Raw genomic sequence first — 24,117 nt, 5'->3', positions numbered from 1 at the left:
TTTTAAATATTAGGATCAAAATATAAATAGCGACCCTCGTATAAGTTTTCTCCATTTTTAATGAAGATATTCAAATGAAATTTATAGAATATATTTTTATTCATATGTGAGAATGTATAAAATTTTATTCATATAAGTTGAGTTGTAGATATAACTGCCACTCAAATTTTATCAATTTCATCAAATTGCACGAATTTCCACACCTAAGCTGCAAACGACTAATACTTTTAAAAACTGCTGTAAAAAAGTTTTTCTTTAAACTTAATTTTATATTAGATTTTAATAAAAAATGCTTCCATGTGCTTCCATATTCTCTATTAAACTTTTATTGTAACTAGAAATTATTGAAATTATTTGGTTTTTAATGGATGTTTTTTTATTTAAAAATATATGAAAAAAAGTTGCCTTACATTATTTGTATATTATACAAAGTTTTATACATAATTTTCATGTAGTTACTCGTTAAAAAATGTATGGAATGTATTGACTTTCCTTGATAAATAATGACATGTTCTTTCTTCCTAGTATTACAGTACTAGATGGTCGAGTGTCAACGCATTTCGCTCGCTTTTTAAAACACATACGTATAACAGCAACTACGTATAACAGTTTGGTTGAAATTGCCTACTACTTCATTATGAGGATAGAAGTTTTGCAACGTTACAAAAAGAATCGAGTTTAACTTATCTGATATTCTATACCACATAGCTCGAAACTATATATGTTTATAACACATCAAGATTGATCTTATCAAAAAATACATGAAGGATAGAGCCCTGAAATTATTTGCGAAATCTCACAGACTTACCAACACCGCTTTATCAAATCTCAAAATGGTGACAGGCTCCTCGGGGAGGTATGCAGATCTGAAGTCAATTATTGCTTAGTCTGATGAAGTGATAAACAATAATCTAGTCAAGGTGTAGAGAGGGGTTTTGAAAAAACCTCGCGTTAAAAAAAAAGTATAAATGCTTAAGTGCATTAGCTCAAAAGCTTCAACATAATAACACAAATAATTTAATTTAATATTACTTTCGGAAATGTAAAATTCAAATAAAAATTAAATATATTACATTTACTTATAAAATTTTTCATGCTATAGTTGGTTTTATTGGTAGAAAGTATTTATATGAATGCATTGATGAATCATAGTAATTGTTTTTCTTTTTTATTATGAATTTAATTAAAAAATGTTGAATTTGTATTTGAATGCATATTTACTTATAAGATATTGAAAATAACATAAAAACTACAAGAAACATTTAAAGGTTATAAAGATATGGCTGTGGAAAATATCATAGTTGAATAAAAACTATAAATGCAATAGGTTGGCTTGAGTGATGTCAGGTAAAATAAAAATATGAGATTCAATAATTAAAATTAAATTGAAATAAATTTTTTTTTGCAGTCGGAATAAATAACTTAAGTGTTTTGCTCCTGTTTGTGTCATTTACCAATATTTTTGCTAGCGATTATGATAGTTACTGCATAATAAATCGGTCAGGACATAATCTGCTGCCACATCAAAATGATTGCACGAAATTTGTACAATGTGCCCATGGAAAGGCATATGTGCATAGATGTCCTGCAAGTCTACACTGGAATAAAATAAGAAAAGTATGTGATTACCCTGAAAATGCGAAATGTGACCTGCTAATAACTTCTGCTGAAGGATTGAAAAATTCTACAGCACTGAATACTTTAAGTTGTTTAAATGGAACTTATTATCAACATGAGAAATATTGTCAATATTATTATTACTGTCGTGAAGGTGTTAAAGTTTTATCATCATGTCCCACTGGTCTTCAGTGGCAACAAGTGCAACAAAAGTGTATGTTATCAGATATGGTTAAATGCATTGATTCCTCGCCTATTTCGCAGGATATAGTACATGGCAGTGTTTATGGACCTTGTTCCGGTACAGATGGTTTTAAAGTATCTTTTTATTTGAATCATCCATACGATTGTGGAAAATTTTTAGTATGCGCTAATAGTAAAGTTTTTGTGATGAAATGCGCTTCGGGTTTAATGTGGAATCCCAACAAAAAGGTGTGTGATTATGCTGAAATTGTAAAATGTTTTAATGGAAGTTTGTTTAAAAACACAACTTCGTCAACAACACATACAAGTGTAACTACTTTTGATGAAACAACACAGTTTGCAGTATCAACAGAGAGTTGGATCACAGACATTAATGGAAGAACTGCTGACTTAAACAAGGACAGTATTGAAAACTTAAATGACACTGTAATTACTGCCACTTCAACATCAATTGTGCCTATTTCCACTAGTACTATTTTACTTCACACGATAAAAAATCAAGAAGTTAGTATTAATAAAAATGAACAGGATATGCAGACTTTCACTGAAGAAAGCTCTACTGTAAAAACAACATCCGACAGCTTTTCAGAACCTACAGTAAGCATGACGAATAACAACTTAAAAACCGATGATGATATCTTGGAAAAATTTACCTATACTGATACAAATACCAGTTATACACAAAGCATAAATTCTGTAGAAGAAAGTCATGCTATTGATTGTGAACCAGTAGTAGAAAAAGTACTAAATATTACAAAAACTACAACTGCTATAAATGAAACATTGGATTTAAATGAATTGAGTGCTGTAAAAAATTCTGCGGATAGTTTTGCCACAGCTCAAAATTTTTACAATCCAGAATCCATGTCAACATCTGCTAGTACTATCGATTACACTGGAACAATCATCCCTATAATGAGTGCAGATATCTTACAAAATAATAACATAGAAACTTCCACTGAATTAGTTGAGATAAGTATTGCAGACAATTCTGATATAATACAGAATTTGAATACCACAGAAACTATTTTGACGTCAGCTACTACCATCGATTACACTGGAACAACCATCCCTATAATGAGTGCAGATATCTTACAAAATAATAACATAGAAACTTCCACTGAATTAGTTGAGATAAGTGTTGCAGACAATTCTGATATAATACAGAATTTGAATACCACAGAAACTATTTTGACGTCAGCTACTACCATCGATTACACTGGAACAACCATCCCTATAATGAGTGCAGATATCTTACAAAATAAAAACAATAAAATTCCAGTTGAATTGACGACGAGTGTCACGGACCCAGAAATTATTGATAATTTATCAAGTTCAACTCAATTAACAAAAATTGCAACAATATCTGCAGTCCCAACTGATAACAGCACTGCGCATGTATCAAATAATATGTCGACTATACAAATGTCAACAACAGTAGTTGAAGAATCAAGCACACCTCTTGAAAATGAAATTATAGCAACACCAAACACAACAATAATAACTACAACAACTGCAACAGCAACACTGATAAATACCAAACCTAAGAATGAAAATAATGATTTGATAAATTTATATGAAACCGAATCGAAATCAAAGCACGCACTTGCCAATGATATGAGACAAATTACAATTCCTGATAAGAGATCGACAAAAATAAATGAAAATACTGCAAATAATTTATTAAAGAAAAGTTTTGGCAATTCTCCCAATACTGCAACTAAGAAGAATTCAATTCGTTATTCTGAAGCAAATAAAAAGCATTCAACAACAACAAAAAGGACTTTACCTACAAAGCGAACTACTACTCCAACATCGATTTTGTTGCAAATTATTGATCCACGTTTACCTTTCCGAGCTCCTCAATGTATTGGTATTGGGAATCGGATTAAATTCGCTGCAGATAATTGTTTGCAGTTTTATCAGTGTTTCGAGGGCTATGCCTACTTATTAAACTGTTATGAAGGATTTGAGTTCAGTGTCACTAAGGGCAGGTGTATGAATAGCTTAAAAGTAGTAAAAAGTTGCCTAAAATAAATAAAATATTTTTTATTCTAAATGTTAAATTTTTAATGTACTCGTACATAAAGTCTAATTAAAAAAAGTGTAAAGTGTGAAAATTGGTAATAGTAGTGAATGACGGCAGTCAATCATAGTTTTATCATACTTTTTTATACAATTTGATTATTATTTTAGTTGTAGGAGAGTGCAGATCATCCTTTTAGTACCGTTTTTCTCACTAAGGACTGGTTTAAAAATATGCTTCGAAAAATCTATAATAGCCCTGCTTTAGAATAGATCTGCAAGTACACCCTTCATTCGCAAAAATGCCACCTACAAAATTTACATCGAGATTTGTGTTTATCTGATATCGGTTGGGACCAATAAAACTGCGTGATCTACTTCGAATCAGATTAACACAATCTAACCTGCAAGGTACTGTAACAAAACCAACTATTAGAACGCTAACATATATTTCACATTTAAATTTAAATTTTATTGTATTTAACCAATAAAAAGATTACCAGAATATGAAAATTTCATTTCTGCCTTTAAGTCAGTTAATCTGTAGAAAGTTATTATATTTATGACGAGGGCATTTCGTGTCCAAATCAACGCTATGGTATTTTTTGTACCTGTCTTCAAAATAATCCGTATCGAGAAGTTGTGCAAGTTTCTCTCTAGTGACTGTGAAAACCTTACTGCAATTTAGAGTACATTTTCTAGCAAATACACCCAATAATTGGGTATCATAAACCGAATGAAGAAATAAGACTGGGTAAAATAGTTTCACTACTACAGTTAATCGAGAAAATTATGCTCTGAGAAATATTCTGAACACATGAACATTAAGTCGCATTGCAAAATTCCCCTATTTAATAATACTGTAAGGAGAGTGATCTTGTTTTTATTGAAGTGACTGGTAATAGTAAAAAATAGAATATAACATGTCTGATCTTTATGTTGACGATATAATAGAAAGTAGTGTTGATAAAAAGATATTGATATATCACTATCTACACTTAGGTACGACTTTATTAAAATATTAATATAGTAATAAACACAATATTAAGAAAATATTTTTCAGTATATAATATTTATTTTTCAGTCATATTTTTCCTAGCGATAATTTTAGCTTCGAGGACAGATAAAAAGCTACTTTCAAAAAACGTACCCCAAACGTTTTTCTTCAAAGACGTTACCTATATCAACCGATATATAAATTTTATTATATACTTATAAATATTTATTTTACCCATATATAGTCGTGTTCTTATTCATTTAGTATTGTTTACAATATATTAGAATTATAATTGAAAAATATAAGCAATTGCATTGGGGTCAATAGCGTTAAAAGCTTTCAGCACTTACAGTAAGAACTAACTTAGGTATATTACCTTCTGCTCAAAAAGTACTCGTATTTTGTAAATAAAACACAAATTAAAATTTTATTCCAAATTTTTTTTATCTCATTCAAAATATGCTCCTTCTGAAGTGATACACATATGCCAACGCTTAACCCATTCTTCCATACATTTTTCGTAGGTCCGTGAAGGTATAGCTTTTATTTCCTTTAGCGAATTCTCTTTTTCCGATTCAATCGACTCAAAACGCTTACCACGAAGGGGCAATTTGAGTTTCAGGAACAGGAAAAAGTGACACGGATGCAGATTTGGCGAATATGGTGCCTGAGTGATGACAGTGGTGCCGTGTTTGGTCAAAAAATCGCGTTCAACAAGAGTTTTCCATAGTAAAAATCGCTAAATGCAGTTGAGATAGTCTCACATTAACAGCTGCTGTAAACAAACCAATTGACAGATGGCGCTCAAATTTGTACCATATGTCAAAAAAAGGGTGTACCAAGATAACAAAAAAAAAATCCGGATACTTTGTGAGCAGAAGAATTTAAATAAAATCTATTGATATTTAGGTCTACTACACTAGAAAGACCATGGTTCCATATATCTGATTCAATGTCTCCATTTATTCACAGAAATATGTGGTATACCCATTTAATTTAAAGTCCTTCACACAAGTGGAAACGACTAATGAATAGATTTTACACCCATTTTTATATATACTAAATACTATATTTACATTAACAATATAATCGACACCAAAGTGTGTGTTAAAATCATCTCTGATCATCTCTACCTTGGGAAAAATCCGTAAAATTTGTTTGTCAATGAATTACAGACAAAAAAAGTAAAAATGTTAAAAAATGCAACATTCTTAAATAATTTTTTTGGAAAACTTAAACTTTACTTGACTTTAACTTTACTATCTTTAGTTTTGAAATGATTTGTGATTGCACTTAAAAATGTTATTGAAGCGAATGTGACTACAATTTTAAGACTTTAATCAAAATGATTGCACTTTTTTTAAAAAATTAAAGAATATAAAAGAAGTAGGTGATCATTTCTCAATTTTGTAAAATAGACAATATTTCGCACATTTTTCAGGTAATTTATGAATACTATGCCAATTGCTTGTCTTTTGTGGCAAAGCATTCGTCAAGCCATTTTCGAACTTTCTCAAAATTGCTAAAGTGCTGCTCTTTGAACGCGTGCTTCATTGATACGAAGAGATGATAGTCAGATAGCTCCAGATCTGGGGAGTATAGCGAGTGCGGAAGGATATCCCATTAAAGGGATTTTAATGTGTATTTTACTGATTTTGCTGTGTGAAATGGCTCATTCCAGTCGTCTTTCGATCAATGCATGATCTAAATTGCTCAATACCGCTCTGGTCCTACCACACACAAATCATGGCCAGACAAATCATGTTTATAACTAAATTGATGTATAAGAATAATGGTAAACTGCTTCATAATTGATAATTTTTGTCAATAATATTTTTTCGAATAGATTAGATTTTTTTTTTTTAGTTTTTACTTTTTTATTATTTCATTTCAGTTTTTTAACATAAATAAGTATTATGTCTTCATTCTAAGAACATTGGTTAGAGTTACTTAAAAATATGTTGAAAAACAAAGAATAGGACAATGACTTATAGTCGTCTGTCGGAGGTGTTGGTTTTATATAAATTTATCTTCCTGCTTAAAATTATATACAATTCAAATATGAAATTATGCAGAATTCAAAGTAATTGCTTATGTTTTAAATATTAATTAAAAAGTTAAAATTCATTTATAATCAGTTTTCAATATTTTAAAGCACTAGTAATATAATTAATCAATTTTTTCCAGTTAGGGCCATTTTCCCCATTAAGCACACTGATTACTTCCTTTTCCATTTTTTTTTATTTTTTCGAATAGTTTAAAGACCGTTTTCATATTTTTTTATTTTCATTCTTTTTCTAGAATGGAAATAAAAGTTTCTTGGTAGTAAGTTTTTCTCGAACTTGAAGCATTTGAGTTATGGATTTATCGGAGAAATCTCAAAATTTCATGGGCAGATCATGTTACAAATAATGAAGTATTACGAAGAATGAAATGTGATCACGAATTGTTAACAATTATAAAAAGAAGAAAACAGCTTACCTGGGACATATTATGCGAAATTCAAAATATGAGCCACTCCAAATGATTATTCAAGGAAAAATCGAAGGTAAACGCTGTATTGGTAAAAAACAATTTTCATGGCTACGAAACATTCGTCAGTGGACCCAAATACGAGAGGTTAACAACCTTATAAATATAGCTAGATGCAGAGAGCAATACGCAGAAATAGTTTAAAATTTGTAATTGTGTTTATTAAAAGCTAATCAAACAATATAGTATTATGTTAAGTTATTATGTTTTAATTATTATTATTATGTTATAATAAATTAATATAGTATTATGATATGTTATATGATCACCAATATTCGAAATCGAATTGGCAAATAAAGAAGAAGAAGATATAAGTTTTGAGATCAATTGTTTTTTGTTATTTAATTGAACAATAAATTTATATTTATAACATAATTATTAATATTATTAAAATTTTGTGTCAATTCCTTTAAAGCTTTCTCTTATATTATTAAACCATATAAAACTGTGATTGTAAATTAAAAATTCTTTAAACTTACACAATATTTTGAAATCTATATTATGTATTATAATAATAATCATAACACTTACGTTAAGTACCAATTATTTAATATGTATAGAGGTACTCAAAAATATAATTAAAAAATTATTGAACTTTTTGCTGGAAACAAAAGAGACTACGTACTTAAGTAGCAATAGATTTTAATAGAAACGCATTGAGTCATACTAAAAGCTATTGCAGGCTTTCTTTCATTCAATATAAAATTATATCAACGCTGTTAAAAAAATGCACTTCAATTTCATTAATCAAAAGAGTGTACTTGAATCAGATAATGGATGCAGTCGATTTTGGCTACTGACTTACACATTACTTTTAATTAGTTTTAATTGATATATATACACAACTTTATACTAAATTAATATATATACATACACATATGTTAAGTAAACATGTTAAATAAAACAAATAAAGGCTTGTTGAAGCAATTTATATTGAACAAATTTTCATTATTATAAAATCGTTGTTTGAAGTTAGTTCATTTTAGTATTACAGTGTAATTTAAGTAAAATATAAAAGTTTGTAAAATCTTTAAAAAATTTTTGTAATAGAATTTTTAAGGCAGTTTAAAAAAGAAGTTTTCTTATTTGCCAATCTTAATAACTTAAAAACTTATGAAGCCAAATCTACAAATTATTAACAGGAATCACATTGAAAAAATAGAATTAGTTTATAAACAAATTCCCATAAAACAGTAAAATATTTATTAAATAAATATATACGTATGTACTCGTATAATATATGTATTCCTTCGTTTCTCTTTATTGAGTGCAAAGGACTCCAAAAAGAAGATATACGCATATCTAAATATTAATAAAAATTGTAAATTATAAAATATACTTTACAAAGTGTTGTGTAAATTAACACCAGAACGTACAGAACATAGAATATGTTAAATTGAATAAATTCAAGGATTAGAATATAAACTCAACTATCTTTTATTGAATCAAAAAACATTTTTTTTTTTTGAAAACTACGCGAAAAACCAAGAACTCCTGAGAAAATATGACTCAGTCACGTTGAAGTTTATCAGTTGATGTTTTTAAAATATTTTAATTTTTTTATCTGGATGTGATGCACATGCACATTACAAATAAAAACATTTCTGAGAAGTTAACATTCCTAAAGTTAAAGTTGGCAAATTAAGAAGAAAAAAAATTATATTTGACGCAATATTAAGAGAGCAAAAAATTGGCCTTTGTTGACATAAGAAAAAATCACTCCAAACGCTGATAATTTTGCTTAATTAAATTATTGGGAAACCATTAAGGTACCGAAAATAAATTAAATACTTTGAGTACTTCCCTCTTAAAACAGTTATCTTCTTCTTGATAAAGCTGGTTATATGATGAACTGCTGAAAGTATATATTAAATAGAAATATCTGAGTGAAAACACACATCGCTGTTGGAATTGCATTAAAGTGGTAATTAACGCAAAATGCAATGTAAGTTATAAAATATTAAAAAAATAACATAAACATCCAAAACTTGTATATTATTTCAAAAACTTTCAGACAATATGGGAGCAAAGCTGTGCGCCATACTAATAATTATCTCTATTTCATTTAACATTACTATCCAAAAAACGACAGAAGTAAACCAGAACTGGAAAAACAAAACTAACAGCTACATATTGAAAAATAATACCACAGAAACTAATATTAAGGAAAAAGAAAATACTGGAGGACACAATCTTAAAAATATTTTATCGGTATCAGAAACAATAATAGCCTTGAATTCTGCAAGGCGAAAACTACATATCAAAAAGAGAGATATAACAAATATAATCGAGAATAAAACAACAACAAACAATGCTGATTCGATCACACAAGCCACCACTGAAAGCATCGAAAAGGTAAAAGATATAACACACAAGGATATAGATTTACACACAAAATACTTAACAAAAACACCAAGAAATTTGTTAAACGATTATAGCTCCATAACAGGAAATACTTTCGATTCTGTAACAACTAATGATACAAATAACGAAAAAATTTCTTTTCTTTCACAAACCATTTCTGAGTCGAATGAAAATAAAAAGATTCAGAACTCAACAATAGAACGCACAACGGATAGTGATAAGATATACAGAAGCATATCTAACAATACTAACACAAGCGAAACTCCTTCTCCGTCCGAAACTACTTCCACAACTGAGTCCGATGTGACAAGTGATGATAGTACAACAGTGAGTTCAACAATTGAAAACGCAACTGAAAATAGTCCTTCTTCTTCCGAAACTATTTCTACAACTGAGTCTGATGTGACAAACGATGATAGTACAACAGTGAATTCAATAATTGAAAACACAACTGAAAATACTGAAACTTCGCAGTCAAGTACGGAAACAATCAAACCTTCTTCCACAACTGCGTCGTCAGATATCACCACCAGCGGTGTTCCTTCTACTTCGGAATCTACGACTGTATCCGTTGATAATAATGCGACTAAAGTTTCATCAACGGTAGACACCACAACCAGTACTGAGACATCTACAAGCACGTTTATCAGTACTACGAAGGGCGAAACACTTTCTCTGTCCGAAACTACTTCTACAACTGAGTCTGAGGTGACAAATGATGATAGTACAACAGTGAGTTCAACAGTTGAAAACACACCTGAAAATACTGAAACTTCGCAGTCAAGTAAGGAAACAATCAAACCTTATTCCACAACTGCATTACCAGATACCACCACCAGTGGCGTTCCTTCTACTTCGGAATATACGACAGCGTCTGTGAATAATAATACGACTACATCCTTAACAACAGAAGACTCCACAACTAGAATTGAGACATCCACAAGCACGTCTATCAATACTGCGATAAGCGAAACTCCTTCTCCGTCCGAAACTACTTCTACAACTGAGTCAGATGTGACAAATGATGATAGTACAACAGTGAGTTCAACAATTAAAAACACAACTAAAAATAGTCCTTCCCCTTCCGAAACTACTTCTACAACTGAATCTGATGTGACAAATGATGATAGTACAACAGTGAGTTCAATAATTAAAAACACAACTGAAAATACTGAAACTTCGCAGTCAAGTACGGAAACAATCAAACCTTCCTCCACAACTGCGTCGTCAGATACCACCATCAGCGGTGTTCCTTCTACTTCGGAATCTACTACTGTATCCGTTGATAATAATACGACTATAACCTCAACAATAAAAGAACCCACAACCATTACTGAGACATCTACAAGCACGTCCACAAGTGAAACTTCTTCTCCATCCGAAACTACTTTTTCAACTCAGTCTGATGTGACAAATGATGAAAATTCTGAAACTTCACAGTCAAGTAAGGAAACAATCAAACCTTCCTTCACAACTGCGTCGTCAGATACCATCATCAGCGGTGTTCCTTCTACTTCGGAATCTACCACTGTATCCGTTGATAATAATACGACTATAACCTCAACAATTGAAGACTCCACAACCAGTACTGAGACATCTACAAGCACGTCTATCAATACTTCCACAAGCGAAAATCCCTCTCCGTCCGAAACTACTTCTACAACTGAGTCTGATGTGACAAATGATGATAGTACAACAGTGAGTTCAACAATTAAAAACACAACTAAAACTAGTCCTTCTCCTTCCGAAACTACTTCTACAACTGAATCTGATGTGACAAATGATGATAGTACAACAGTGAGTTCAACAATTGAAAACATAACTAAAAATAGTCCTTCTCCTTCCGAAACTACTTCTACAACTGAGTCTGATGTGACAAATGATGATAGTACAACAGTGAATTCAATAATTGAAAACACAACTGAAAATACTGAAACTTCGCAGTCAAGTACGGAAACAATCAAACCTTCTTCCACAACTGCGTCGTCAGATATCACCACCAGCGGTGTTCCTTCTACTTCGGAATCTACGACTGTATCCGTTGATAATAATGCGACTAAAGTTTCATCAACGGTAGACACCACAACCAGTACTGAGACATCTACAAGCACGTTTATCAGTACTACGAAGGGCGAAACACCTTCTCTGTCCGAAACTACTTCTACAACTGAGTCTGAGGTGACAAATGATGATAGTACAACAGTGAATTCAATAATTAAAAACACAACTGAAAATACTGAAACTTCACAGTCAAGTACGGAAACAATCAAACTTTCCTTCACAACTGCGTCGTCAGATACCACCATCAGTGGTTATTCTTCTATTTCAGAACCTACGACTGTGTCCGCTGATAATAATACGACTATAACCTTAACAACAGAAGACTCCACAACCAGTACTGAGACATCCACAACCAAGTCTATTAATACTACCACAAGCAAAGTTCTTTCTACGTCCGAAACTACTTCAACAACTGAGTCTGATGTGACAAATGATGATAGTACAACAGTGAATTCAATAATTGAAAACACACCTGAAAATACTGAAACTTCGCAGTCAAGTACGGAAACAATCAAACCTTCTTCCACAACTGCGTCGTCAGATACCACCATCAGCGGTGTTCCGTCTACTTCGGAATCTACGACTGTATCCGGAGATAATAATACGACTATAGTCTCAACAACAGAAGACACCACAACCAGCACTGAGACATCCACAGCCACGTCTATCAATACTAGGAAGGGCGAAACTCCTTCTCCATCCGAAACAAAATCTACAACTGAGTCTGATGTGACAAATGATGATAGTACAACAGTGAGTTCAACAGTTGAAAACACAACTGAAAATACTGAAGCTTCGCAGTCAAGTACGGAAACAATCAAACCTTCCTCCACAACTGCGTCGTCAGATACCACCATCAGCGGTGTTCCTTCTACTTCGGAATCTACTACTGTATCCGTTGATAATAATACGACTATAACCTCAACAACAGAAGACTCCACAACCAGTACTGACACATCTACAAACACGTCTATCAATACTTCCACAAGCGAAAATCCCTCTCCGTCCGAAACTACTTCTACAACTGAGTCTGATGTGACAAATGATGATAGTACAACAGTGAGTTCAACAATTAAAAACACAACTAAAAATAGTCCTTCCCCTTCCGAAACTACTTCTACAACTGAGTCTGATGTGACAAATGATGATAGTACAACAGTAAATTCAATAATTAAAAACACAACTGAAAATACTGAAACTTCGCAGTCAAGTACGGAAACAATCAAACCTTCCTCTACAACTGCATTACCAGATACCACCACCAGCGGTGTTCCTTCTACTTCGGAATCTATGACTGTATCCGGTGATAATAATACGACTATAACCTCAACAACAGAAGACACCACAACAAGTACTGAGACATCTACAAGCACGTCTATCAATATTTCCAAAAGCGAAACTCCTTCACCGTCCGAAACTACTTCTACAACTGAGTCTGATGTGACAAATGATGATAGTACAACAGTGAGTTCAACAATTGAAAACACAACTAAAAATAGTCCTTCTCCTTCCGAAACTACTTCTACAACTGAATCTGATGTGACAAATGATGATAGTACAACAGTGAATTCAACAATTGAAAGCACAGCTGAAAATACTGAAACTTCGCAGTCAAGTACGGAAACAATCAAACCTTCCTCCACAACTGCGTCGTCAGATACCACCACCAACGGAGCTCTTTCTACTTCGAAATCTACTACTGTATCCGTTGATAATAATACGACTATAACCTCAACAACAGAAGACTCCACAACCAGTACTGACACATCTACAAACACGTCTATCAATACTTCCACAAGCGCAAATCCCTCTCCGTCCGAAACTACTTCTACAACTGAGTCTGATGTGACAAATGATGACAGTTCAACAGTGAGTTCAACAGTGAGTTCAACAGTTGAAAACACAACTGAAAATACTGAAACTTCGCAGTCAAGTAAGGAAACAATCAAACCTTATTCCACAACTGCGTTACCAGATACCACCACCAGTGGCGTTCCTTCTACTTCGGAATATACGACAGCGTCTGTGAATAATAATACGACTACATCCTTAACAACAGAAGACTCCACAACTAGTATTGAGACATCCACAAGTACGTTTATCAATACTACGATAAGCGAAACTCCTTCTCCTTCCGAAACTACTTCTACACTTGAGTCTTATGTGACAAATGGTGATAGTACAACAGTGAATTCAATAATTGAAAACACAACTGAAAATACTGAAACTTCGCAGTCAAGTAAGGAAACAATCAAACCTTCTTCCACAACTGCGTCGTCAGATACCACCATCAGCGATGTTCCGTCTACTTCGGAATCTACGACTGTATCCGGAGATAGTAATACGACTATAGTCTCAACAACAGAAGACACCACAACCAGCACTGAGACATCCACAACCACGTCTATCAATACTACGATAAGCGAAACTCCTTCTCCGTCCGAAACTACTTCCACAACTGAGTCTGATGTGACAAATGATGATAGTACAACAGTAAATTCAATAATTAAAAACACAACTGAAAATACTGAAACTTCGCAGTCAAGTACGGAAACAATCAAACCTTCCTCCACAACTGCGTCGTCAGATACCACCATCAGCGGTGTTCCTTCTACTTCGGAATCTACTACTGTATCCGTTGATAATAATACGACTATAACCTCAACAACAGAAGACTCCACAACCAGTACTGAGACATCCACAAGCACGTCTATCAATGCTACGATAAGCGAAACTCCTTCTCCGTCCGAAACTACTTCTACACCTGAGTCTGATGTGACAAATGATGACAGTTCAACAGTGAGTTCAACAGTGAGTTCAACAGTTGAAAACACACCTGAAAATATTGAAACTTCGCATTCAAGTACGGAAATAATCAAACCTTACTCTACAACTGCATTACCAGATACCACCACCAGTGGCGTTCCTTCTACTTCAGAAGCTACGACAGCGTCTGTGACTAATAATACGACTACATCCTTAACAACAGAAGACTCCACAGCTAGTATTGAGACATCCACAAGTACGTTTATCAATACTACGATAAGCGAAACTCCTTCTCCTTCCGAAACTACTTCTACACTTGAGTCTGATGTGACAAATGGTGATAGTACAACAGTAAATTCAATAATTAAAAACACAACTGAAAATACTGAAACTTCGCAGTCAAGTACGGAAACAATCAAACCTTCCTCCACAACTGCGTCGTCAGATACCACCATCAGCGGTGTTCCTTCTACTTCGGAATCTACTACTGTATCCGTTGATAATAATACGACTATAACCTCAACAACAGAAGACTCCACAACCAGCACTGAGACATCCACAACCACGTCTATCAATACTAGGAAGGGCGAAACTCCTTCTCCATCCGAAACTACTTCTACACCTGAGTCTGATGTGACAAATGATGATAGTACAACAAGGAGTTCAACAATTGAAAACACACCTGAAAATACTGAAACTTCGCAGTCAAGTACGGAAACAATCAAACCTTCCTCCACATCTGCGTCGTCAGATACCACTATCAGCGGTGTTCCTTCTACTTCGGAATCTACTACTGCATCCGGTGATAATAATACGACTATAACCTTAACAACAGAAGACACCACAACCAGTACTGAGACATCCACAAGCACGTCTATCAATGCTACGATAAGCGGAACTCCTTCTCCGTCCGAAGCAACATCAACAACTGAGTCTGATGTGACAAATGATGATAGTACAACAGTGAGTTCAACAGTTGAAAACACACCTGAAAATACTGAAACTTCGCAGTCAAGTAAGGAAACAATCAAACCTTACTCCACAACTGCATTACCAGATACCACCACCAGTGGCGTTCCTTCTACTTCGGAATATACGACAGCGTCCGTGTATAATAATACGACTACATCCTTAACAACAGAAGACACCACAACTAGAATTGAGACATCTACAAGCACGTCTATCAATACTACGATAAGCGAAACTCCTTCTCCGTCCGAAACTACTTCTACACCTGAGTCTGATGTGACAAATGATGAAAGTTCAACAGTGAGTTCAACAGTTGAAAACACAACTGAAAATACTGTAACTTCGCATTCAAGTACGGAAATAATCAAACCATACTCCACAACTGCATTACCAGATACCACCACCAGTGGCGTTCCTTCTACTTCAGAAGCTACGACAGCGTCCGTGTATAATAATACGACTACATCCTTAACAACAGAAGACACCACAACTAGTATCGAGACATCTACAACCACGTCTATCAATACTACGATAACCGAAACTCCTTCTCCGTCCGAAACTACTTCTACACCTGAGTCTGATGTGACAAATGATGACAGTTCAACAGTGAGTTCAACAGTTGAAAACACACCTGAAAATACTGAAACTTCGCATTCAAGTACGGAAATAATCAAACCTTACTCCACAACTGCATTACCAGATACCACCACCAGTGGCGTTCCTTCTACTTCAGAAGCTACGACAGCGTCCGTGTATAATAATACGACTACATCCTCAACAACAGAAGACACCACAACTAGAATTGAGACATCCACAACCACGTCTATCAATACTACGATAAGCGAAACTCCTTCTCCGTCCGAAACTACTTCTACACCTGAGTCTGATGTGACAAATGATGACAGTTCAACAGTGAGTTCAACAGTGAGTTCAACAGTTGAATACACACCTGAAAATACTGAAACTTCGCAGTCAAGTAAGGAAACAATCAAACCTTATTCCACAACTGCGTTACCAGATACCACCACCAGTGGCGTTCCTTCTACTTCAGAAGCTACGACAGCGTCCGTGTATAATAATACGACTACATCCTTAACAACAGAAGACACCACAACCAGTACTGAGACATCCACAACCACGTCTATCAATACTACGATAAGCGAAACTCCTTCTTCGTCCGGAACTACTTCTACAACTGAGTCTGATGTGACAAATGATGATAGTACAACAAGGAGTTCAACAATTGAAAACACTACTGAAAATACTGAAACTTCGCAGTCAAGTACGGAAACAATCAAACCTTCCTCCACATCTGCGTCGTCAGATACCACTATCAGCGGTGTTCCTTCTACTTCGGAATCTACTACTGCATCCGGTGATAATAATACGACTATAACCTCAACAACAGAAGACACCACAACCAGTACTGAGACATCCACAAGCACGTCTATCAATGCTACGATAAGCGGAACTCCTTCTCCGTCCGAAACAACATCTACAACTGAGTCTGATGTGACAAATGATGATAGTACAACAGTGAGTTCAACAGTTGAAAACACACCTGAAAATACTGAAACTTCGCAGTCAAGTAAGGAAACAATCAAACCTTACTTCACAACTGCATTACCAGATACCACCACCAGTGGCGTTCCTTCTACTTCGGAATATACGACAGCGTCCGTGTATAATAATACGACTACATCCTTAACAACAGAAGACACCACAACTAGAATTGAGACATCCACAACCACGTCTATCAATACTACGATAAGCGAAACTCCTTCTCCGTCCGAAACTACTTCTACACCTGAGTCTGATGTGACAAATGATGAAAGTTCAACAGTGAGTTCAACAGTGAGTTCAACAGTTGAAAACACAACTGAAAATACTGAAACTTCGCATTCAAGTACGGAAATAATCAAACCTTACTCCACAACTGCATTACCAGATACCACCACCAGTGGCGTTCCTTCTACTTCAGAAGCTACGACAGCGTCTGTGTATAATAATACGACTACATCCTTAACAACAGAAGACTCCACAACTGGTATTGAGGCATCTACGAGCACGTCTATCAATACTACGATAAGCGAAACTCCTTCTCCGTCCGAAACTACTTCTACACCTGAGTCTGATGTGACAAATGATGACAGTTCAACAGTGAGTTCAACAGTTGAAAACACAACTGAAAATACTGAAACTTCGCATTCAAGTACGGAAATAATCAAACCTTACTCCACAACTGCATCACCAGATACCACCACCAGTGGCGTTCCTTCTACTTCAGAAGCTACGACAGCGTCCGTGTATAATAATACGACTACATCCTTAACAACAGAAGACACCACAACTAGTATCGAGACATCTACAAGCACGTCTATCAATACTACGATAAGCGAAACTCCTTCTCCGTCCGAAACTACTTCTACACTTGAGTCTTATGTGACAAATGATGATAGTACAACACTGAGTTCAACAATTGACAACACTACTGAAAATACTGAAACTTCGCAGTCAAGTACGGAAACAATCAAACCTTCCTCCACATATGCGTCGTCAGATACCACTATCAGCGGTGTTCCTTCTACTTCGGAATCTACTACTGCATCCGGTGATAATAATACGACTATAACCTCAACAACAGAAGACACCACAACCAGTACTGAGACATCCACAAGCACGTCTATCAATACTACGATAAGCGGAACTCCTTCTCCGTCCGAAACAACATCTACAACTGAGTCTGATGTGACAAATGATGATAGTACAACAGTGAGTTCAACAGTTGAAAACGCACCTGAAAATGCTGAAACTTCGCAGTCAAGTAAGGAAACAATCAAACCTTACTCCACAACTGCATTACCAGATACCACCACCAGTGGCGTTCCTTCTACTTCAGAAGCTACGACAGCGTCCGTGTATAATAATACGACTACATCCTTAACAACAGAAGACACCACAACTAGAATTGAGACATCCACAACCACGTCTATCAATACTACGATAAGCGAAACTCCTTCTCCGTCCGAAACTACTTCTACACCTGAGTCTGATGTGACAAATGATGAAAGTTCAACAGTGAGTTCAACAGTTGAAAACACACCTGAAAATACTGAAACTTCGCAGTCAAGTAAGGAAACAATCAAACCTTATTCCACAACTGCGTTACCAGATACCACCACCAGTGGCGTTCCTTCTACTTCAGAAGCTACGACAGCGTCCGTGTATAATAATACGACTACATCCTTAACAACAGAAGACACCACAACCAGTACTGAGACATCCACAACCACGTCTATCAATACTACGATAAGCGAAACTCCTTCTTCGTCCGGAACTACTTCTACAACTGAGTCTGATGTGACAAATGATGATAGTACAACAAGGAGTTCAACAATTGAAAACACTACTGAAAATACTGAAACTTCGCAGTCAAGTACGGAAACAATCAAACCTTCCTCCACATCTGCGTCGTCAGATACCACTATCAGCGGTGTTCCTTCTACTTCGGAATCTACTACTGCATCCGGTGATAATAATACGACTATAACCTCAACAACAGAAGACACCACAACCAGTACTGAGACATCCACAACCACGTCTATCAATACTACGATAAGCGAAACTCCTTCTCCGTCCGAAACTACTTCTACACTTGAGTCTTATGTGACAAATGATGATAGTACAACACTGAGTTCAACAATTGACAACACTACTGAAAATACTGAAACTTCGCAGTCAAGTACGGAAACAATTAAACCTTCCTCCACATATGCGTCGTCAGATACCACTATCAGCGGTGTTCCTTCTACTTCGGAATCTACTACTGCATCCGGTGATAATAATACGACTATAACCTCAACAACAGAAGACACCACAACCAGTACTGAGACATCCACAAGCACGTCTATCAATGCTACGATAAGCGGAACTCTTTCTCCGTCCGAAACAACATCTACAACTGAGTCTGATGTGACAAATGATGATAGTACAACAGTGAGTTCAACAGTTGAAAACACACCTGAAAATACTGAAACTTCGCAGTCAAGTAAGGAAACAATCAAACCTTACTCCACAACTGCATTGCCAGATACCACCACCAGTGGCGTTACTTCTACTTCGGAATATACGACAGCGTCCGTGTATAATAATACGACTACATCCTTAACAACAGAAGACACCACAACTAGAATTGAGACATCCACAACCACGTCTATCAATACTACGATAAGCGAAACTCCTTCTCCGTCCGAAACTACTTCTACACCTGAGTCTGATGTGACAAATGATGAAAGTTCAACAGTGAGTTCAACAGTGAGTTCAACAGTTGAAAACACAACTGAAAATACTGAAACTTCGCATTCAAGTACGGAAATAATCAAACCTTACTCCACAACTGCATTACCAGATACCACCACCAGTGGCGTTCCTTCTACTTCAGAAGCTACGACAGCGTCTGTGTATAATAATACGACTACATCCTTAACAACAGAACACTCCACAACTAGTATTGAGGCATCTACAAGCACGTCTATCAATACTACGATAAGCGAAACTCCTTCTCCATCCGAAACTACTTATACACCTGAGTCTGATGTGACAAATGATGACAGTTCAACAGTGAGTTCAACAGTGAGTTCAACAGTTGAAAACACACCTGAAAATACTGAAACTTCGCATTCAAGTACGGAAATAATCAAACCTTACTCCACAACTGCATTACCAGATACCACCACCAGTAGCGTTCCTTCTACTTCAGAAGCTACGACAGTGTCCGTGTATAATAATACGACTACATCCTTAACAACAGAAGACACCACAACTAGTATCGAGACATCTACAAGCACGTCTATCAATACTACGATAAGCGAAACTCCTTCTCCTTCCGAAACTACTTCTACACTTGAGTCTTATGTGACAAATGATGATAGTACAACAAGGAGTTCAACAATTGACAACACTACTGAAAATACTGAAACTTCGCAGTCAAGTACGGAAACAATCAAACCTTACTCCACAACTGCATTACCAGATACCACCACCAGTGGCGTTCCTTCTACTTCAGAAGCTACGACAGCGTCCGTGTATAATAATACGACTACATCCTTAACAACAGAAGACACCACAACTAGAATTGAGACATCCACAACCACGTCTATCAATACTACGATAAGCGAAACTCCTTCTCCGTCCGAAACTACTTCTACACCTGAGTCTGATGTGACAAATGATGAAAGTTCAACAGTGAGTTCAACAGTTGAAAACACAACTGAAAATACTGAAACTTCGCATTCAAGTACGGAAATAATCAAACCTTACTCCACAACTGCATTACCAGATACCACCACCAGTGGCGTTCCTTCTACTTCAGAAGCTACGACAGCGTCTGTGTATAATAATACGACTACATTCTTAACAACAGAAGACTCCACAACTAGTATTGAGGCATCTACAAGCACGTCTATCAATACTACGATAAGTGAAACTCCTTCTCCGTCCGAAACTACTTCTACACCTGAGTCTTATGTGACAAATGATGATAGTACAACAGTGAGTTCAACAATTGAAACCACAACTGAAAATACTGAAACTTCGCAGTCAGGTACGGAAACAATCAAACCTTCCTCCACAACTGCATTACCAGATACCACCACCAGCGGTGTTCCTTCTACTTCGGAATCTACGACAGCGTCTGTTGATAATAATACGACTATAACCTCAACAATTGAAGACTCCACAACCAGTACTGAGACATCCACAACCACGTCTATCAATACTACGATAAGCGAAACTCCCTCTCCTTCCGAAACTACTTCTACACCTGAGTCTGATGTGACAAATGATGATAGTACAACAGTGAGTTCAACAGTTGAAAACACACCTGAAAATACTGAAACTTCGCAGTCAAGTACGGAAACAATGAAACCTTCCTCCACATCTGCGTTACCAAATACCACCATCAGCGGTGTTCCTTCTACTTCGGAATCTACGACTGTATCCGGTGATAATAATACGACTATAGCCTCAACAACAGAAGACATCACAACTAGTATTGAGACATCTTCAAGCACGTCTATCATTACTTCCACAAGCGAAACTACCTCTCCATCCGAAACTACTTCTACAACTGAGTCTGATGTGACAAATGATGATAGTACAACAGTCAGTTCAACAATTGAAAACACAACTGAAAATACTGAAAATTCGCAGTCAAGTACGGAGACAACCACATCTTCCACTACAAATGCGTTACCAAATACCACCACCAGCGGTTTTACTTCTCCTTCGGAAACTATAAGTTCAACATCAAGCACATCTAGAAGCACTCAAGTAGTCACAACATTCCCGAATGTTGAGTTTACTTCCAGTAGTACAAGTAAAATTCCAATTTCTTTAGAAACCACATCTCAGGTAAGCGTTGATAAAACTGTTGGAACAAAAGTAACTCCTTCTGCTCAAACTGTTGTAACAAGTTCTGTGTCTCCTGTCTATACTACAACGAAATCGTCGCTGGATTGTAAAAATGGAGCTGACTATTTGCCACATCCGGACGACTGTAGAAAGTTTGTACAATGCTCTAATGGTATAGGTTATATAATGTCATGCCCATCTCCATTGTTTTGGAATGCTAAAGGAAAGTTTTGCGGATGGAGTAAAAGTGACTGCGATCTACCGAAAACGACCAAGTCGCACTACGTAACGACTTCAACTGAAAGACCTCATAAAACGTGTACAAATGGAGCTGACTTCTTGCCAGTGCCAGATGATTGTCACAAGTATATACAATGTGCTAATGGTGAATCCATTGTTATGCAGTGTCCTGCTTCATTATACTGGGATCAAACAACTAAGACATGTGGTTGGAGCAATAAGAATTGTGTGCACAAAACAGGTAGAACTCAAAGTCGTTGCATTGGTGGGCAAAAATATTTAACTGTCGATACCGAATGTAAAAGTTATATTAAATGTGAAAATGGTAATGAGATAACATTAAGATGTCAGCAAAATTTGTATTGGAACCAACTGCTAGAAACTTGCACCCGAAAGAAGGCTTTAAAATGTGGTAACTAGTAAGTTTATAATTATTAAATAAGTTTAGCATAGTTTCAGGGCGTTAACATACTATTGGCTTTAATTGATTAATTCAACTTTGTTATCTAGGTTCTTTACAATAATTTCTGTTTGATGTAAAGTTCAAGGTTTTATATTAACAATTACAATTTATCTGTAATCAAAGCAAGTTTGTAATGATAAGAAGTAAATGCTTTAACTGGCTTTGAAAAATATAAATACCAACGATATTTTATTTAAATCTTAGTTATTGCACATTTGACGCAAGAGCTTTACTTGCCCCATAAATAAATTTGTAAAATGAAAGGTATACAGATATTTTAATAATTTAATAAAAATTAAAATAAAAATCGTTGTTTTTAATTTTATTTAGTTTTAATTTTTCTTGTTTTTGTGGTGACACAAATTCTGCTATCGTTTTGTGAAGTGGTAAGTTAATTGCATAGACATTTTATTATTCTTTTTTTTTTATTTAAAAATCTAAAATGTAACATCCCTTTTTTCAGGCAACTAATGAACCTATAAGACATCCTCAATGTCCCTCCTACTATAATCCACAAAATCCAACTTTTCTTCCTTACCCATATGATTGCCAAAAGTATTATACATGTCTTAATGGCTTAGCTTTCACAATGATTTGTCCAGAAAATTTACATTGGAGCAGTTCTACTAACACGTGTGATCTACCCAGTAAAGCAGGATGTATGTTGATTAATCCATCTTTACAATCACCTCAAATAATAACATCAATGTCGGGAGCTGTATCTACTTATGCGCCTAATCCGAACGACTGTAATCAGTTTTATTTTTGTCAAGCTATGCAGTGTCCTGCAAATCTTCATTGGAATGCACGTTTACAACGCTGTGATCTGCCACAGTTTGCCGCTTGTCAGGCACAACAATATTACATACCAAATACTATATCTTTGCCTACAAATTCTGCTACACTACCGGTTACTAATCAGAGTCCTACAATTTTGATACCATCCTATCCAGCAACAAACTTTTCCAATGACTTGAACCAACTTTGCAGTGCATCGAAACATGCATATGTAAAACATCCGACTGATTGTCACCAATTTATACAATGCAATGGCATCGCATTTGTGCATACTTGTCCCGATAATCTGTTTTGGAACTCTGAACTGATGACTTGTGATCATTTATGTATTTAATTTGAATCATAAGTTTATACAATAAATACGTTATATACGCATATTAATACAAAATATATATATTTTATTTCTCTCTTTTTGTGAATTCTGCTTATACAAGCAAGACACGTCTTATTAACCCTAAGTAAATTTATATTAGAGTGATTTCGAAACGTAGTAAACTACAAAAATTCTTTTTATATTATATCAATTAGTTGAATTTTTGGCTGATAAAGCTGTTTCGAGTATTGCCAAATACCCATCATCAGTGGGCTTGGAATTATTTCTTATATTTATTTATTCATAAATAATTTCTTGAGACTGCAAGTACCAAGGGCTTAACAAGTACTCTGCCAT

At 35.1% G+C, this 24,117-nt stretch overlaps 3 protein-coding genes across 6 annotated transcripts; all 3 read left to right on the top strand.

Annotated features, from left to right (window-relative positions):
* The first annotated feature begins 1,265 nt into the window (after positions 1 to 1,265).
* Positions 1,266 to 4,742, top strand: LOC119665558 (flocculation protein FLO1-like). Its single transcript, XM_038074788.1, has 2 exons — positions 1,266 to 1,347; positions 1,409 to 4,742. The coding sequence occupies exons 1-2, from the start codon at positions 1,341 to 1,343 to the stop codon at positions 3,856 to 3,858; spliced, it is 2,457 nt and encodes an 818-aa protein (XP_037930716.1). The 5' UTR covers positions 1,266 to 1,340; the 3' UTR covers positions 3,859 to 4,742.
* Positions 4,743 to 9,004: 4,262 nt separating this feature from the next.
* On the top strand, positions 9,005 to 22,913 carry LOC119665517 (serine-rich adhesin for platelets). 4 transcript variants are annotated; one of them, XM_038074759.1, is made up of 4 exons: positions 9,005 to 9,144; positions 9,212 to 9,320; positions 9,390 to 16,124; positions 17,361 to 22,913. In XM_038074759.1, exons 2-4 carry the CDS (start codon positions 9,314 to 9,316, stop codon positions 22,604 to 22,606), a joined length of 11,988 nt encoding a protein of 3,995 aa, XP_037930687.1. In that variant the 5' UTR covers positions 9,005 to 9,144; positions 9,212 to 9,313; the 3' UTR covers positions 22,607 to 22,913. The 4 variants fall into 4 exon arrangements, with proteins under 4 accessions (XP_037930687.1, XP_037930677.1, XP_037930670.1 ...); XM_038074749.1 differs by having other exon boundaries at positions 9,047 to 9,144; positions 9,390 to 17,420; positions 17,727 to 22,913; XM_038074753.1 differs by having other exon boundaries at positions 9,049 to 9,144; positions 9,390 to 14,582; positions 15,819 to 22,913.
* Positions 22,783 to 23,815, top strand: LOC119683526 (probable chitinase 10). The gene is made up of 3 exons (XM_038097235.1): positions 22,783 to 22,792; positions 22,980 to 23,035; positions 23,113 to 23,815. The coding sequence occupies exons 1-3, from the start codon at positions 22,783 to 22,785 to the stop codon at positions 23,779 to 23,781; spliced, it is 735 nt and encodes a 244-aa protein (XP_037953163.1). The 3' UTR covers positions 23,782 to 23,815.
* Positions 23,816 to 24,117: the final 302 nt, after the last annotated feature.

This window comes from Teleopsis dalmanni, chromosome 1, assembly GCF_002237135.1.
Source record: "Teleopsis dalmanni isolate 2A chromosome 1, ASM223713v2, whole genome shotgun sequence".
NCBI lineage: Eukaryota > Metazoa > Arthropoda > Insecta > Diptera > Diopsidae > Teleopsis > Teleopsis dalmanni.
Note: the sequence above shows the minus strand (reverse complement) of the source record. Positions and strands in the feature narration are given on the sequence as shown.

What these genes read in the sequence shown, in the direction of transcription:
- LOC119683526 (XM_038097235.1), top strand. An exon ending in TGCTATCGTTTTGTGAAGTG is followed by an intron (nt 23,036 to 23,112) that starts GTAAGTTAATTG and finishes CCCTTTTTTCAG; the next exon opens with GCAACTAATGAACCTATAAG.